General features: G+C 42.9%; 1 protein-coding gene and 1 pseudogene across 1 annotated transcript; both read left to right on the forward strand.

Annotated features, from left to right (window-relative positions):
- Window positions 1–432: 432 nt before the first annotated feature.
- On the forward strand, window positions 433–8,654 carry Rbmx2 (RNA binding motif protein X-linked 2). Its single transcript, XM_021188392.2, has 5 exons — window positions 433–469; window positions 685–871; window positions 4,983–5,093; window positions 6,900–7,083; window positions 7,575–8,654. Exons 1-5 carry the CDS (start codon window positions 465–467, stop codon window positions 8,063–8,065), a joined length of 978 nt encoding a protein of 325 aa, XP_021044051.1. The 5' UTR covers window positions 433–464; the 3' UTR covers window positions 8,066–8,654.
- Window positions 8,430–10,631, forward strand: LOC110313807 (annotated as a pseudogene).
- The last annotated feature ends 7,825 nt before the right edge of the window (window positions 10,632–18,456 follow it).

Consider the following 18,456-nt stretch of genomic DNA (forward strand, 5'->3'; position numbering starts at 1 on the left):
TGAGACTTAGCCTGGGTTTGAGACCTATCAGAGATAACAGGCATACATTGCTTCTCATCCAGAACCTTTCAATTCTCTAACTCTTCAGTTGATAGGTACTAATTTGACAATGCTAAGTTTTGCCTGCTTGTGGAAAAAGGCCACATTCTTTACATGTGGGCATTTAATTCCGACTGCAGAGGCACACGGAGCCATTACACAGCCCAGGCTCCCGCCAACACTCTCCATCAAACAGGGAGGCGGGGACTGACAAGGGAACTGTCTCGCCACTGGGGCGAACGCCTGAGAAAGCGCCTTCACCTTACTGCGCAGGTGCCAGGGCTTAGGGGCAGGAACTTCCGCTGGAAGTTCCGCCTTACGTTCCCCATGCTCCAATCTGAGCTGGCTGTTCAGGTCGCGGGAGCGTTTCGGAGGCTCACCCGGAAGCTGTTGTCCTCTTAAGCGAGCCGCGGGAAGATGCGAAGATGAAGTAAGGATTCCGCTTCTCTGCGGAGAGGGGAGGGAGTGGTCTCCGCGGACGGGAGGGTGGCTTGGGGATGGCCGCCCAGAAAGGGCGGGGACCGGTCCTCGCCTTCGGGGCTGCGGGGCGGGAGAAGCGCGGCTAGGTAGAGGGCGGGCTGAGAGGAAACGCACCGCCACTCACTTACCGCCACTCACTTACCGCCTTGCCTGCCGCCCGCGCAGCCCTCTGACTAAGGTGAAGCTGATCAACGAACTGAATGAGCGAGAGGTTCAACTTGGGGTGGCAGAAAAGGTGTCTTGGCACTCGGAATACAAGCACAGCGCCTGGATCTTCGTTGGAGGGCTTCCTTATGAACTGACAGAAGGAGACATCATCTGTGTGTTCTCACAATATGGGGAGATTGTCAACATTAATCTTGTGAGAGACAAGAAGACTGGGAAATCCAAAGGATTCTGTTTCCTGTGCTATGAAGACCAGAGGAGCANCCTCCCCTCCCCTCCCCTCCCCTCTCCATCCCATCCCTCCCCCTCCCCCTGGTTATTTAAGGCCCCTGGTCATCATCACTTCTGAATAACACATCTCACCTCCCACACTGGAAGCTCGCCTGCTCACAGGTCCCCTTTCAGTTGCCTTAGAATTGGTATTTGCCTTTCATTCTAGTCAAAACCTTCCTACTTGGCTGCTCAGAGGCAGTTAATTCCACAGTCAACCCATCATGCTGTCAAAGAAACTGAGGCGCAGCCAGGTTATTGGATTGGGTTAAGGTCACATTGCTGCAGCACTCAAAACTGCGAGGCTTGTGCTCTTAGAAGCATGGTCACATATGGACCATATGCCTGCCCTTCCTCACATTGATTTTCTCCTCTCCGTGGCTTCTGCTCCTAGTCCTTCGCTGTACAGTGATGTACCTGGTCAGACATTAGCTGGATTGAAGACATTGACGGTTGATTCAAAATTAGCTTTACTCAGGCTAAACATTTGAAAGGCCATCTGAAAAGGTCCTGGTATCTACCCTGGCCCTGGGTAGATACCAGGACATTTTCAGGAAACCTACATGTTACGTGCTAGTGTGTCCCTTCTTTCAGACATAATCCAACAGAGCTTTAAGTCATCTGGCCAGGAGACCCCCGTCAGAAAAGCTCAGTCACCCCCAGACACTAGGGACATGGGAGGAAAATGATTCCCCAGTGCAGTTGTTACTGATGTCTGCCTTAAGTCTACCTGCTGTTCTGAAGCCTCGCTTAGCTTACCCTCCCTTTCTCTCCGTTCTCTGGGTGCTGGCGGAAATCCTGAGCATGCTTGCCCCAAACATGCTGGGCTTTCTCATCTCACATCTAAATGTTCTCCTGTCCCTTTGCAGCTGCTTCCAGCTGCTTCTCTACCCTCATTTTTGTTCACTCCTGCTTGCTCGACCTCCTAATTCCGAAGGCATGGCTGCCACCCCTTCTGAACCTCCCTCTCTCCTCCCTCTCTCCTCCCTCCCTCCTCCCAGTAGTTGGCAAATCTTACAACTTGCCTCCCTATCAGCTCTCCCTCAAATGCTAACAAAATGGACCTCAAGCTTCCCCCTTAGTCTGTTTTAGAATTATTTTTTCCAAGATTAGAGACTGAGAGCCTTTGTAAAAGGGAAACTCTTAAGTGTCTGGGGACAATATTACTATCATGTATTCACTTTATGTCACAACCAAAAATCCTGCTGTTTGCCTTTTGAGGAGGCTGGTCGACAGGGATTGTGTTAAGCACTTTATGTGCCTCATTTTATTTTATTTCCATAACACTCCTGTGAGGCAAATATGTTAACATGCCCCTTTTGCACATGAGGGAGAACAAGGAAGAAGGGGAAATTGTTTCCTGTGAAATGCTTGGCACTTTATAAATCTTAGCACGTAAGTGAGGGTAGTAACAGTGTATTGAAGTCAGTGTTTATAGAATCTGAGTCTCCTGCTAGAAATCACGTGCTTTATAGGATTTTGGATGTGAGGACTCAATGATAAGATTAATTTGGGAAGTTATGACCCTAGCCTTTCCCCTCAGAGTTAATTAGGTTTTTCTTTTTTTTTTTAATCCTTTTTTTTTTTGAGGCACAGTTTCACTCTGAAACTCGCTGTGTAGACCAGGCTTGCCTCGAACTCAAAGAGATCTGAGAAGTTAATGACTTTTCTTCTGGACTACTGTCATCGTACTCACTCTGTCATTGTATTAGATTGATATTTTTGAGATCAAGTCTTGTTTAATCTGCACCTCCAGTGTCTGGCTTAGTGCATAGCATGCAGTAAATACTTGATTAATGTTTGCTGAACTGGAGTGTGTGTGTTTTCTTCTAGGAGGGCTTCCTTATGAACTGACAGAAGGAGACATCATCTGTGTGTTCTCACAGTAAGTCCTCTGGTATTTCCTATCTCCTGGATGCATGGAACAGTTTGCTTCCATGGTGTATTTTTGTAACAGCAACAAGGCATTTCAAGCTGGGTGTGGAGTTGTACACCTCTAATGCCAGTAGACAAGTGCCTGAGATAGGAAGATCACTTGGGGTCAGCCTAGGTTACATAATGCATTCCAGGTCAGCCTGCACTACAAAGTGAGATCCTGCCTCAAAAAGCCACCAAAGCCATTGTAATTCTAGGTTGAATGACATCCCTGCATGGGGAAGGCTAGACCCTAGATCAGTTCCAGAGAGTTACCACATAGGAGATCCCAGAGCTGGGATCATTTGAGAGTTTGTCCAAGGGATTTTAGTCCATTTCTGTCAGTTTTACTAAGCCTTGTTCAGCATAGGCTTGCGTTGGAACAGACTGTGATTCTCAGGAAGGTGCAGTGTTGCCCTTTTTCTTGGGGTTCTTGAAAGCTCTGGGTCATCAATGATCACAGGGCTCTCTGAGCCTTACCTGTGTGGCATTGGGCCAAACAGAAGTAGACCTTGCCTGCTATGCTTTGTCAGCACTGCTGAGTTGTTCTCTGAAATGGTTTTACTAATTTCTACTCTAACTGGAATGCCTCTTCACCCTTTATTTTGAGATGGGATCTCTCTGTAGCCCTGGCTGTCCTGCAGCTCTCTGTACACCAGGCTGGCTTTGACTCAGAGATCTGTTTGTCTCTGCCTTCTGAGTACCAGGATTAAAGGCATTTGCCACCACCACCCAGTTCAGATCTTGATCAAAGTTATCTGACTTTAAGGTAGGGGGGTTAAATTGGGTTTTTATTGGGATTATATTAACATTTTTTATTAACTTTCTGGGAGATTTTGACATCTTTCTGATAGTGAGTCATCTGATCTAAGAAAAAGAATGTACTTAAAAAAATGTATGTTTATGTCTTTTGGAGATTTAAAAGAGTTCTTCATATAGGGTGTGTATAGTGCTTGGTTATTAGGTGTACTTCTAAGTATTTTGTCCTTTTTTGCTGATATTATGAAGGGAATTTCCCTTCCATTATATCTTCTGATTATTTTTGTATATAACTTTGTTTTTAACTTTGTCCTATTATTTTACTGAATTCTTATACTGTTTTTGTCATTGTTTATCATTAATGCTGTTTAATTTTCTCTATATATTGTTGTATATAATCTGCAAACAGAAAGATACTTTTACTTCTCCATTTCTTTTATCTGTTTTATCTAATTGCATTGGCTATACCTCATTATATTGTCAAATAGTTCTCAACCTTAGTTGAGAACATTCACTATTTTGCATTGAGTAAGATACTAGATTTTGCATTGGTATGTATATATAGAGTCATGTAACTTATACATCAATTCCTGTTTTATTTTATGACTTAATTTATAAAGCTTTATTTGGAATTGGTTTTATAAGAAGTAAGGTAGACTTTCTGTTTTGTATTCAATTAATTTCTGCTTTGGTCCTTATTAAAGCCTGTCTTATTTGTTTTATTTTAATTTCATTCTTTTTAAGGAATCAAATTCTTTAAGGTTACAAATTTCCCCAAGTATAGCTGGCTTAGCTACATCCTACAAATTTTCTTGTATTTTATTTATTTTTCTTTAAATTTCTAAGTGGTATACCATAGACATTTTAATTTTTGTTTCATTTTAGTTCATTCAACTATCAGCTAAGAGAATAGGTTTCAAATTCTAGTTAGTAGCGAGTTTTTTAAAAATTATTTTTTTAAAAATTATTTTTTAAAAAAAATTATGGATGTTTTGCTTACATGTATGTCTGTACCATGCAAGAGATTGAAGAGGGCATTGGATTCCTTGGAACTGGAGTTACTGATGGCTGTGAGCCTCTAAGTGTGCTCTGGAAATCGAACCAGGGTCCTCTGGAAGAGTAACCAGTGATCTTTACTATTGAGTCATCTCTCTAGCTGCAGTAGCAGGATTTTGTTTAAACTATTATTTCTAGTTTTATCACACTGATTTTTGAGTATATGTTATAGATATTAGATTTTATTTTTAACAATTTTAACTCTTCACTTTCAACCTACTGTTTCATTTACAGTACTCTTATGTGAATTTTAAATGAATATAAACTTTTTATAAAATAGATATGGGGAGATTGTCAACATTAATCTTGTGAGAGACAAGAAGACTGGGAAATCCAAAGGATTCTGTTTCCTGTGCTATGAAGACCAGAGGAGCACAGTTCTGGCTGTTGACAATTTCAATGGAATTAAGGTAAATGTGCCTACTGTGTGGTCTCTGGCTGGCCTTTTCCTGCAGATGTGTGAAGCTTCACTTCTTTTGCCTGTTTAAAGCTGCAGGGGTAGTACTGGTCATCTGCGTGTACCATGGGGGTTGTAGAAGTGAGTAGACACACTGGATAGGGTAAAAGATTCATTTTATTCTTGTTCTTTTGAAAACCTCTAGCTTATAGCCCAGTAATCCATGGGAACTGTAAGTTCCTATATGGTAGGAGTAGAGAAGGACATAGGGCTAGGAATGAGAGTGCCTCTCTGTCATATTCAACCAGTACCCCCAGAGCTCGTGTCTCCAGCTACAACTAACAGAAGATGGTCTAGTCAGCCATCATTGGGAAGAGAGGCCCTTGGTCTTGCAAACTTTATATGACCCAGTACAGGGGAACGCCAGGGCCAAGAAGTGGGAGTGGGTGGGTAGGGGAGCAGGGCAGGGGGAAGGTATAGGGAACTTTCGGGATAGCATTTGAAATGTAAATGAAGAAAATATCTAATAGAAAAAAGAAAAAAAAGACTGTAAGTTCAATACCACTGCCACTGCCATCACAATCACAACAACAACGAAAGAAGTTTGTCCCCTTGGTCTTATTTTACCTCCTGATTAGTGCTATGGCTGGTTTGTTGAAAGAGCAGCCATAGCACTAAATTTCATGTTTCTAGTCCTCATGTTTTCCTAGGGCATGTTGTTTTCTTGTTAAATGTATATAACTTTGTATATATGTACACACATTCATGTGTGTGATGCCTTAGGTCATTCCCTAGAATCTGTCTACCTTCTCCCCCCCCCTCACTTTATATTTTTTGTTTTTTTGAGACAGAATTTCTCTGTGTGGCCCTTGCTGTCCTGGAATTAGCTCTGTAGACCAAACTGGCCTCCAACTCAAAGAAATTTACCTGTCTCTAGGATTAACCATCACTGCCAGGTTGTTCCTCTTCCTCTTTTCTCCCTCCCTCCCTCCCTCCCTCCTTCCCTCCCTCCCTCCCCCCTCTCTCTTTCTTTCTTTCTAACAAGATCTCTTACTTCTCTGGAACTTATCAAGTAGGGTAGGTCTGTCTGTCTTCTCTCTCTATCCCTCCCTTCCTTCCTTTCTTTCTTTCTTTCTTTCTTTCTTTCTTTCTTTCTTTCTTTCTTTCTTTCTTTCTTTCTTTCTTTCTTTCTTCCTTCCTTCCTTTCTTTCTTTCTTCCTCTTTTCTTTCTTTTCTTTTCTTTTCTTTTCTTTTCTTTTCTTTTCTTTTCTTTATCTCCCACTCTCTGGAAATTATCAAGTAGGCTAGGTTGCTTGGCCAGTAAGCTCCAGCAGTAGTCTTATCTAGCCTTACAATGCTAGAATTACAAGTGTATGCCACCACACTAATATATGTGGGTTCTTGGAATTAACCTCAGGTTCTTATTCTTATAAGGCAAGTTTTACCAACTGAACACAGTTCCTTATAGACAATCAGTTGTGCTTTAAATTGTAAATTCTCACAGTTTTTCATGATTCTGTGCTTTAGGGCAATACTTTTGAGTGTTTTTTTTTTAACTTCATGATACACAGCGTATGAAGAGAGTTGTATGCCACCTGTAGTATATCAAGGGAGGAGGGGTGGGCTCTGTGCACAGTTGGTCTATAGGGCTCACTTGCCCCCAGGCCTCATTTAGCTGCCCTGAGTGCTGGGCATTAATGCATGCCTTCTTTAATTGTTTCTTTATACCAGGCAATGGGTGTGGCTCAAAATTTGATTCCTTAGTTGTTTAACTAGTCGGATACAGGAGCTCTTTGCTGAAACATTTCCTTTTGCTTAGATTAAAGGAAGAACTATCCGTGTGGACCATGTGTCAAACTACCGGGCTCCTCAGGAATCAGAAGATGTGGATGATGTGACTAGAGAGCTCCAAGAGAAGGGCTGTGGGGTTAAAACACCCCCATCAAGCCCTCCTGAAGTCTCTGAAGACGAAGATGCCAAGCTCACAAAAAAGCACAAGAAAGGTAGAGTATTAAAACTCAGGAGAAGAGTGGGTAGTCTTAGTGTCTTTGCCAAGCATGCACAGATAGTCAACAATCCACTCCTCAGTGCAAAAGGGGAATTGTGAGAATGTTTACTGTGGTCAAGAAAGCAGAGGTAACTAAGGGAGGAAGGCTAGTAGTTGGGGCAGAATTAACGTGCTCTGAAAGCCTTGCGGATCTCAAAATGAGATTGTTTTTGGAGACAACCCTTCTGTGTGGGGTTGTCTTGTACAACTTGAACCATCAGGAGTAACAGGTGTCCTATTTGATTCTTAGAGACATTTGTCAGGAGGTATAACCTGTGACTGCTTCCTGTTGCTGCCTGGGATGTGTATTACATGTATATTCTCCATTTGCTAGTATGGGAACATTTTGGAATATCTCAGTATTATATGATCTACAGAGAGAAGAAAGGCACATTTTAAAGAGATTTCTTTGTGTGTTTTCTTTTTCTTGATTGCACCCCCTTCCAGACAAAAAAGAGAAAAAGAAAAGAAAGAAAGAAGAAGAGAAGACTGAACGCCAGGTCCAAGCAGAGCAGCCGTCCTGCTCCAGAAGCATGACAGTGAAGGAGAAGGATGGGCATAGTTCCAAGAAGCACAGCAGCCAGAGCTCGGAGAGAGCACAGAAATCAGAACACAGAGAGAGGAGGAAGAGTCACTCGGGCTCCCCTGAAGTCAGGAGTTCCTACCATGGGAGGGCAGAGGACCCTGAGTGCAAGGCAAAGAAAGAGAAACCCAAGCATGAGCACAAGGCCTCCAGCAGGAGGGAGGCCGAGGAAAAGAGCAGAGATAAGGACAGAGGGAGGAGCTCAGGGACTCATTCCAGCAGGCACAGTGGGCATTCTGATGGGCGGAGTCATAGAAGTAGAAGTAGGAGTCCAGAGAAGTCCCATAGGCACAAAAAGTATAGGCACTCTCGGGAGCGGGAGTCCTACCATGGCAGTGACCGGAGACATTACTGAAGCCTGTTTCAGCTGAATTTTGTTGCATAATGTCAGTTTCTCTTTGTTATTTCTATATATAAAGATTCAGGGGTTGAATTCTTTCAATCCCTTACCTGACAGAGTTGTTGAAAAGACTATAGTTTCAATAGCTAGATATCTATATTAAAAAACAAAACAAAACCAAACATGATCCATTGTATCTGGGAAAATATTTAGTATTGACCAGAGTATGTGCCTAAAATTTGGTTTGTAAATTTGACCCTTAAACCCACAAACCTCTGATTGAAGATGAGATTGCCAGGGAAGTCAAAACACAAGGCAGTGCTGGAGTTCTAGTCTCCATGTTAGATATTTAGAGCCCAGCACTGTAGGAACCTACCAGATGGCAGGTACAACTGTGAAGAGATGTAGCTCCTGAGATTTGAAGAGCTTAGTAAGAATGTGATAGGATTCCTAAGGCCAGCCAGTTCCTTTCCTTTGCATTCCTTTCCTGTCCTCTTGCCATGCTAAGGATGGAACCCAGGCCTTTGCACATGCCAAGTGCTCTGCTACTCAGCCAGAGCCCAGTTCCCTTTATTTGGTTTTTAGTTTTTGATGGTTACAGACATATCTGTGTATTTTTCTTTGTAACTTATTTATTTGTATTGAGATGAAATTCATATAAAATAAAGTTAACCACTTAAACAGTTCAGGGGCATTTGGTCCATTCAGTGTTAGATAAATACTATTTTCATGTATCCGTACATCGTTTATACATTCTCTACTCGTAGTATAGACAATCCCTGAGGAGCATAAACAGGCTTTTGTTTCTGTGGATTCAGCTCTTTGATAACTTTTCTCATTTCTGTGAAAAAAGCTCTATCACGTCTCATGCCCACTCAAATTCATAACCTTTTATTCTTTCATTACTTACTGTTATTTATAAATTAGAATGGAACCTGATAGAGTCTGTTTAGTGTACATTTAGGTTTAAGGGTTGACCACTTGTTTAGATAAACATTTCAAGGAACTCTTCTTAGGGAAGACCAATTTTCCCTCTCATTAGTCTTTAATTGCCCATAGTTCTTCACCTAGGGCTGAGGCCTTTGAGATTTTCCCTATCCACCCTGGCAGGTCAACTGATGTAATTCTTCAGATCTCATTTGAGCAGCCATATTGCTGATAGATTCATGGCCCTCAGAATCTTTTCCACCCCTTCCTCTGTGATGTTCCCTGAACTTTAGGTGGAGGAATGTGTTATAGGTGTATTAATTGAGGCTGGACACCCTATTGTCAGTTCTCTGCGTTTTGACTAGTTACTACTGTAATTGTCTCTGTTGTGAAAAGCTTCTTGAGGCTGGGAGGTGCCCACTGCGGGGAGTGTAGCAGCAGTGGTGGCAGCATGGCTATTCATCCACACTGAACCTCACTGATCTGGGCTACGGGCGGCATCAAGAAGGGGGTGCTGCGATGCAGGAGACTTTCGGCTGTGTCGTGGCCAATGGCTTCCATCAGCTGCTGGACGATGACCTGTTCGACACTGCCCGAGGCTGATCACCAGAGCCAGCTGCAGCTATAGCACAATGAGATGTTGAGGAGCCCAACTTTGGCCTTAGGACACAGACCAGGCGCAGGTGGCCGCAGAGAGTCGCAGAAGGAGCTCAAGAGCCTCACGCACAGCAGCCAGATAGTCTTGGGGACCCGTAGCCGCCAGGCCAGATGTGGACTCCTAGAAGAGGGAAGCAGCAAGGATGGAATTACAATAGGGGGACAGATGTGGTGCTTGATAGAGCAGAGTGAAGGTCCTACAGCGAATGCCAGCCCTATGACACTGAGAGACAGGCTGACTCGACAGCAGAGTTTACCGATGAAAAACCAGTTGCCAGGTTTGATCGAGACAGACCACTGAGAGGACGTGGAGGCCCCAGAGGAGGCCTGAGGAACAGGCGAGCCGGTCCTGGGAACAGAGCTTTTGACTCCTTTGATCAAAGAGGGAAATGAGATTTTGAAAGATATAGTAGCAATGATAAAGCAAACAGAATGGAAGACAGTGTGGGTGGCTATGGCATTCGCCCCTGGGCATCAGGTGAAGACACTAGTGAGACAGAGCCACGTGTACCCATGGAAGAGACCTGGATGGTGGAGGAGTGCCAGAGCGCCCTGGACGAGGAGTCTGCAGCCAAAGTTCCTGATCTGGAGGTAGAAGAGCAAAATCAAGTCCAAGGGATGACCTTAGAGGAGTGGAAAAACCTTCAAGAACAAACCAGACCAAAGCCTGAGTTCAATATGCGGAAGCCGGAGTCCACAGTTCCTTCCAAGGCAGTGGTGATTCACAAGTCCAGGTACAGAGACGATATGGAAAAGGACGATCATGAGGATGGGTCAGTCTCCTGTCTTCCAGAAAGCTGCCATTGTGCTATCACATAGCAGCTGGAGATTAACTTTGGTAACCTTCCTTGCCCTGGACGGGGAGCCAGAGGCAGCACCCGGAGAGGCTGAAGAAAAATCAGAAGAACAGAGAACTATGGCCCCCTGAGAAGAAGTGGTGGACCAAGATGTTGCTCCCAACCCGGATGACCCTGAGGACTTCCCTGCCCTGGCCTAACAGCCTCTCCCCTGCAGCAGAGCGGCACTATGAAGAGACTGTCCTTGCAGTGTGAAGAGTCAGAACTGTAGATGTTGCTTTCCCCGTGTCGTGAGAAATTGTTGCACTTTTTCCGCACTGTCGGATGTGGAGTTCCCATGAGGTCAGGCCCTTTCCCCAGATAGCGACTTTTTGTAAGGAGTAATGTTTAAAATGTATCCATAGATTCTAACAATTCCAGCACGGAAGTACAGAGTAAAGTAAATTAGAAAATAGAACTTCTGGGCACAGTGGCGCACGCCTTTAAACCCAGCACTTGGGAGGCAGTAGCAGGCAGATTTCGAGTTCAAGACCAGCCTGGTCTACAGAGTGAGTCTTGAAAAACAAGACGAGAAAAGTCCTTTAGTGTTTCAGGACACGTGGAGACATGGAAAGCCGCTCGTGTAGAGCAGACCTACCCTGATTTTCCATACCGTTCACCTGCTATTGCTCAATTCTGAGAAAATTCCCGAGTTGTGGTTTAGACATTGTGCACCAGGGACAACCACTCAAGCAGAGGAAGTGCTGGTTTTCAGTAGTGATTTAAACTACCTCGTGGTCTGTGTGTGCACGCATCCTCAGTATGTGTGTGCAAAGTTGGAGTTCGGGTGGTTGTTGAGTACAATTATGTTATTTAATTCACTAATCAAATGGAAAGGTTTCCTGGTAAAAGTGCATTTTTTTTTCCTCACTCAACACTAGGGCTGGAATTCAGCACTGTGGACTCTGAGCAGACTGACTTGTAACTCAATTGCATTACTGACTGGGAACATAGGCTGGTCCCTCCCCTGGGCTGTGTCCTAGTTCCTGTGTTGTTCTTAGGGCCTCTGGTGGAGGTTTATAGTTAGGGACCACCTCAGAGGCTCAAGAACCCCAAACAGCTTGAGACCTAGGGCCACCCACCCACTGGCAAAACTAGGGAAGATTCATTGTATGTGTGTGTATGTGTTGGAGGGGACCAGCCAAGGTGTTGGACAGCTGTGGAGATGGAGGTTAGCCTGTTGTGCTTGCAATGGGACCTTGCTCCCCAGACCTGTGCTCTTCCCCTTGGCCACAAAGTCTGAGATGGTGCTGAACCGGACCCCAGGTGTAAATGAAGGTTGGTATTGTATTCCCTCTGAACTTTATTAAAGTTTAATATAAAAAGTTTAATATTTAACTTTATTCATCTAAGTTGCAGCTCTCTAGACGTAACTACTGAGGATGTTTGCTTTGGGTGACCACCTGCTTCTGACCGACCGCATGTTTATTAAATGAATGAGCACAAAGGTAAAAAGAATAAAAGAAAAGATGCTTCTTTGATGAGGGGTGAGAGCTACATGCTCTTTGGTGTGTATAAAGAATTTAGCATGCAGTTAAGAGTCAGCACTAGTTTAGGAAAGTGGTAGTAGCGGATTTTCTAAGATCCATCACCTCATAGCTGTGAATGGCTAAGATTGTTTTCCCCTGTTGAATGGACCTAAGTCTAATTAGACAGCAGTTGGTTACCACTAAAATATAAGTGCCACTATTGAGCCTTTAGGGATAACTTGCTGTACTGATCACTGCAAATGGTAGGCGTCACAGCTGCATAGGATTGATTGCTTCCTCTCTGGGGCAGCTTGTTAACACCTTTGGTATAATTAAAGCTAGTCCTAGGGAGGAGGTTGTCAAGTCAGATCTAGCTCAAATCCTCTTGGGTCCTATGTCCAAAGTGGGTGGTGCCTTCAGTAATAGAGACTGACTTTCAATGTTAGGGAGGCAACCAAAGGTAACAGCAGTAACCTACATTGTTTGGGGAGTCTCTTGGACTCCCTTGACCAACAATTGGAAGAGATTCCTCATGCCAGCTACTGGGATTTTATTAGATAGTTTAGGTGTACTGGCTGATTTTGTGTGTCAACTGAACACAAGCTAGAGAGGAAGGAGCATTAGTTGAGAAAATGCCTCCATGAGATCCAGTTATAAGGCATTTTCTCAATTAATGGTCAATAGGGGGAGGACCCAGCCCATGGTGAGTGGTGCCACTCCTGGTCTGGTCGGTCTAAGTTCTATAAGAAAGCAGGATGAGCAAGCCATGGGAAACAAGCCAGTAAGCAGCATCCCTCCATGCCCCCTGCATCGACTCTGGCCTCCAGGTTCCAGCCCTGCTTGAGTTCCTGGCCTTACTTCCTCCATGTTGAACCATGATCTGGAAGTACAAGCCAAATAAACCCTTTCCTCTCCAACTTGCTTTTTGGTTGTGCTGTTTCCTAACAGCAATAGAAACCCTAAGTTAGAAACTAGGGCTCTTTTAAATTTTTTTTCTTTTTATTGAAAATAGATTTTTTCCCTCATGTAATGTATTCTGTTCATGGTCTCTGCTCCTGCTACTACTCCCAGTTCTTCCCAGCTCCCCTCTCATCTAGATCCACTTCCTGTCTCTCTTTATAAAACCAGCAGGCATTTAACGGCCAATAATAAAATCAAGTATATAATACAAAATAACACATTGGAATTGGATAGACATATAGACAGAAAATGGCCCAAGAGAAGGCACAAGACTCAGGGACCTTCTTGTTTCCACACTCAGGAATCCCATAAAAGAACGCTAGATTGGAAGGCATATCATATACACAAATGGCATGGCACATACAGTTACATGCCCTGTGCTTGAGTTCCTGTGAGCTCTGTTCATGTTGATTTAGAGGCCTTGTCTACTTGGTGTCCTCTATCCCCTCTGGCTCTGGCTCTTACACTCTTTCTGCCTTCTCTTCCACAGGATCCCGTGAGCCCTGAAGGTATTGTGGGATATCCACCAGAGAAGATAGCTCAGATACCAGTTTAAGCCAGCAGAAAGTTTATTAGTGTACTGGCTAGTTTTGTGTCAACTTGACACAGGCTGGAGTTATCACAGAGAAAGGAGCTTCAGTTGGGGAAATGCCAACACGAGATCCAGCTGTAAGGCATTTTCTTAATTAGTGATTAAGGGGGGAGGTCCCCTTGTGGGTGGTGCCATCTCTGCGCTGGTAGTCTTGGTTCTATAAGAAAGCAAGCTGAGCAAGCCAGTAAAGAACATCCCTCCATGGCCTCTGCATCAGCTCCTGCTTCCTGACCTGCTTGAGTTCTAGTCCTGACTTCCTTGGTGATGAACAGCAGTATGGAAGTGTAAGCAGAATAAACCCTTTCCTCCCCAACTTGCTTCTTGGTCATGATGTTTGTGCAGGAATAGAAACCCTGACTAAGAACATAGTGGAGCATGTGTTCTTATTACCAGTTGGAACATGTTCTGGGTATATTCCCAGGAGAGGTATTGCTGAATCCTCCGGTAGTACTATGTCCAATTTTCTAAGGAACTGCCAGACTGATTTCCAGAGTGGTTGTACAAGCTTGCAATCCCACCAACAATGGAGGAATGTAACTCTTTCTCCACAACCTCGCCAGCATCTGCTGTCACCTGAATTTTTGATCTTAGCCATTCTGACTGGTTTATAATAGCCAGAAGCTGGAAAGATTCCAGATGTCCATCAACAGAGGAAGGGTTACAGAAAATGTGGTACATTTACACAATGGAGTACTACTCAGCTATTAAAAACAATGAATTTATGAAATTCTTGGGCAAATGGATGGATCTGGAGGATATCATCCTGAGTGAGGTAACCCAATCACAAAAGAACTCACATGATATGCACTCGCTGATAAGTGGATATTAGTCCAGAAACTTAGAATACCCAAGATACAATTTGTAAAACAGATGAAATTCAAGAAGAATGAAGACCAAAGTGTGGCCACTTCTCCCCTTCTTAGAATTGGGAACAAAACACCCATGGAAGGAGCTACAGAGACAAAGTTTGGAGCTGAGACAGAAGGATGGACCATCCAGAGACTGCCCCACCTGGGGATCCATCCCATAATCAGCCACCAAACACAGACACTATTGCATATGCCTGATATAGCTGTCTCTTGTGAGGCTATGCCAGTGCCTGGCAAACACAGAAGTGGATGTTCACAGTCATCTATAGGATGGAACACAGACCCCCAATGGAGGAGCTAGAGAAAGTACCCAAGGAGCTGAAGGGGGCTGCAACCCTGTAGGTGGAACAACAATATGAACTAACCAGTACCCCAAGAGCTCGTGTCTCTAGCTGGATATGTAGCAGAAGATGGCCTAGTCAGTCATCATTGGGAAGAGAGGCCCCTGGGTCTTGGCAAACTATATATGCCCCAGTACAGGGGAAGGCCAGGGCCAAGAAGTGGGAGTGGGTGGGTAGGGGAGCAGGGCAGGGCGAGGGTATAGGGAACTTTCGGGATAGCATTTGAAGTGTAAATGAAGTAAATACCTAATAAAAATTGGAAAAAAAAAAGAAAAGAAACCCTGACTAAGACAATTAGCCAGCCAGCGACTATGCTGGGTGTTCAGGATCCCAGTGTAACACTGAATCTTTCTTAGGGTGAGCTTTTAGATACACTCCCCCCCCCCCATTGTGGGTCGACATACTTCAGTTAACTAGAACAGTTAGCTAGAAGAGAAACTACAGAAGCAAAAACTCAAGGTTAGGCTTTCCCAGAACAATGAATTTTGATAGATTAGGTCTTTATTTTCATTGGCCAGGTAGCACTGTCTAAATTTTGAGTTTTATGGCCTAAATAGTTTTTCCATCATGGATTCAAATGTGCTAAAGTCTGGGGCCTACTAAAGTCCGGGGGTCTGTTACTTTCCATACTGGTCTTGGTAAATGAGTAAAATAGCAGACTTACCCTGCTCTAAAGAGGTGTAGTTGGTTCTATGCCAGGTCTGGCATGGCCTTGGTGAAGACAGAATGACAAGGTTCCTGTCCCTGATACAGGACCAGTGGGTGTGAACCTCCATGAGTGTCATGGCTGCTGTGGACTCGAGGCTTGTTTGTATAATAATGTACACATATTTTAACATTCCTTCAAGGAATGTCCTTGGGAGGCAAAGGTGTCCTTGGGAAGCTACTGCCTCAGCAAAATGGTAAATGCTGGGACCTTCAGGACAACCCTTAGGTCTGTGGAAAAGAACTCTTAAAACATGGTGAAGTGGAAACTTAAGGGTTCTTTGGAAAGTCAGTTGCATGGTGTTTTGCTGGGGCAAACATGTGAGTGTTACCCTCAAATGGAAACAGGTGGAAGGATGTTATGCTAAAGCAAACATGTGAAAGGATGTATGATGATGGATTCTTCTGTAACAGCACACATGTATGTAAGACAGACCATGTCTTACATACCGTTGTTGAGCTCCATTTGTTGGGACTCCATAGGAAGAAACAAATCAAAAAACTGGTGGTGTACTGCAGACATTTGAGGCTTCAGTCGACTCCGGCTTATTGACAGTGATGTCAGTTGAGACAGACACATGTGCTGAGGCAAGGCCTGTGGAGGATATGTGATGTTTGGAGGGACTTTAAATAGGGCTGCACAGACAGTGACGTTAAAGCAAACATGTGCTTGCTATCTCCTAAGAATCACAGGGCTGGGGGGGGGTGTCACAGGATTCTGATTCATAGAATAATCAAAAGGAAACCTGGAATAAATGACTAGATTGATATGTAAAATAAAGGACTGGGCTTATGATCTACAAGAGATGAGCCACCCAGAGAAATTTTTAGAATAGCAAGAAAGAACTACTTGGAGAACTATCTGGAGTGAAACAGAGCTGTCTGGAGATCTCCACAGGAAGCAGAATAGAGAGAAAACAGACTGGAACGCTGTCTCCAGCAGAATACAGGCCACCGACTTGGACCCACGAGTTGACTTCGATCATTTGTTTCACCGATTCCAGACACCCCTTCTCTCAGAAGCTCTCCCCAAGCGAGTTCTAAGAATCATTAATTGTACTGAACTGGCGCATAATTGGCCATATAGTTTAAGATGCAGGGCTCCACTGTTAATCCAATCAGAATAGGAATTAAAGGCCCAGCCAGTGTTGATAGCAGAACAGCTTGACAGGGGGATCAAAAGAGGCTGGTATCAATTCTTTGATTTATGTCTTTGCCTCTTTCATTTTCTGAGGTTTTCCCCAGGCATGGCAAGATTTTTTTCTAATTACTCCTAATCAATTGGCATAGAAACAACAGGTTTCTCCCAAAGTTATAGTTTCCTTTATCCAATGAGAAGTAAGTCTAAGCCTCTCCAATTGTGTGTGTGTGTTTTGTTTTCCTTTTCTCTTTTTTATAATGATCATTGTTTTACTTTTTATTTTTTAACATGTATAAGAAATAAATGTAATAAATCAAATACATGGACAAAAAAATACAAGAATCATATGAGCATCTCAATGGAAGCAAAAAAAAAAAAAAAAAAAAAAGGAAAATGTCTTTGGTAAGATTCAATATGCCTTCTTAATAAGAGCCCTAGAACAAGTAGTACTGTAGGAAACATTCCAACATAACAAAGGTTATGTATGACAAACCCATAGCCAATATCATCCTAAATGAATAAAACCATTAATAAGCCCCATTAAAATCAGGAATGTGAGAGGACTGCCCACTGTCCCTACTGCTCATCCATAATGCGATTGAAGCATTAGCTGGAGCAGTAAGGCAAGAGAAGGGATACAAATGGGAAAATATTAAGTCAAATTATTTTCAATTGAAGATTATATTATCTTATACCCAATGTTCACATGATTTGACTAGAAAAACTGTAGAAATTATCAATAATTTCAGCAAAGTGTTATGATACATAATTGACTTACAAAATTTACCACTCTTAATACATATGAGTAACAAGCCTGCTGAGAAAGAGATCATGGACACACTCCTCTTCTCAGTTTCTCAAAAATAAAATAAAATAAAATATTTAGAATACATATTCCAAAAGAGGTAAAAAACCTCTACAGTGAAAACTTTAAATGTGTGAAAAAAGAGATTAAGAAACATACTAAAATTCGAAGACCTCCCAAGCTATAGCTGGGTAGAATTAACATTGTGAAAACAGACCTTCATACCAAAACAATTTACTGATTCAGTGAAATTACAATCAACATACTTATCTCATTCTTAACATAAATAGAAAGAAAATCCTCCAATTGATATGGAACAACAAAAAAACCCTGAATAGCCAATTAGTCCTACATAAGTGTTTGTTTCTATGCATTTTGCTTCCTTTAAGTGCTAAGTGCATCTGTCTAAGACCCCAAATTTTATACATCTTCTTCTATTGTATCATAGATTTTTAAGTCAGTTGTACTTTCAATCCTCAATTGTACCTATTTGTCCTCTTCTTCCACAGTTAGGAATCTCAGAACTTACTCTTAAATTCTTTGAGTCTTAACGTATTCAACCATAGAATGGGTATTGGCTGTATATGATTGTCTAAGAGCGAACAAGTTGGAGGAGAAACATGCAATCTTTATGAATGCATTGAAAATCTGGTGTAATTTGATAACTATAAATTGTTATATGATGTTGCTATTTGGTTTTCGTCTCTAGATTCTCAACATCCAACTAAGAAACTTCAATGTGTTTGCTTCAGTCAATTCCAGGGTAGATACCACAGATATTCCAAATTAGTTTGGGAAGCATGGGTTACTTGAAGACTGCCCTCATTCCATCCCAGGACTGCAAAAGTCTTGGAGGACATTATATACTCAAGTTTCCAAAATTGCTTGAGACCTGGAATGTTTTGACTAGAATCTTCTGTACCTAAATGCAGATTTATATCATGTCTTTTCCACTTGAACACCATTTTGTGGAGGGGTCATTTGACATATTGAGGTGAAGAGTCTGGAGTATTTGGTTCTGTTTTAATTTCTTTATGTTGCCTATGTTACTGGTACTGTGTTCATGTGGGTCCCATCCCTCTTGGTTTCTTCTTAAACATATTT

This window comes from Mus pahari, chromosome X (genome assembly GCF_900095145.1).
Source record: "Mus pahari chromosome X, PAHARI_EIJ_v1.1, whole genome shotgun sequence".
Lineage (NCBI taxonomy): Eukaryota > Metazoa > Chordata > Mammalia > Rodentia > Muridae > Mus > Mus pahari.

Excerpts from the sequence above, each read along its gene's own strand:
- Rbmx2 (XM_021188392.2), top strand. Across the intron at positions 872-4,982 it reads AATATGGGGAGATTGTCAAC|ATTAATCTTGTGAGAGACAA; the intron begins ATTAATCTTGTG and ends GAGATTGTCAAC. Across the intron at positions 7,084-7,574 it reads CACAAAAAAGCACAAGAAAG|ACAAAAAAGAGAAAAAGAAA; the intron begins GTAGAGTATTAA and ends ACCCCCTTCCAG.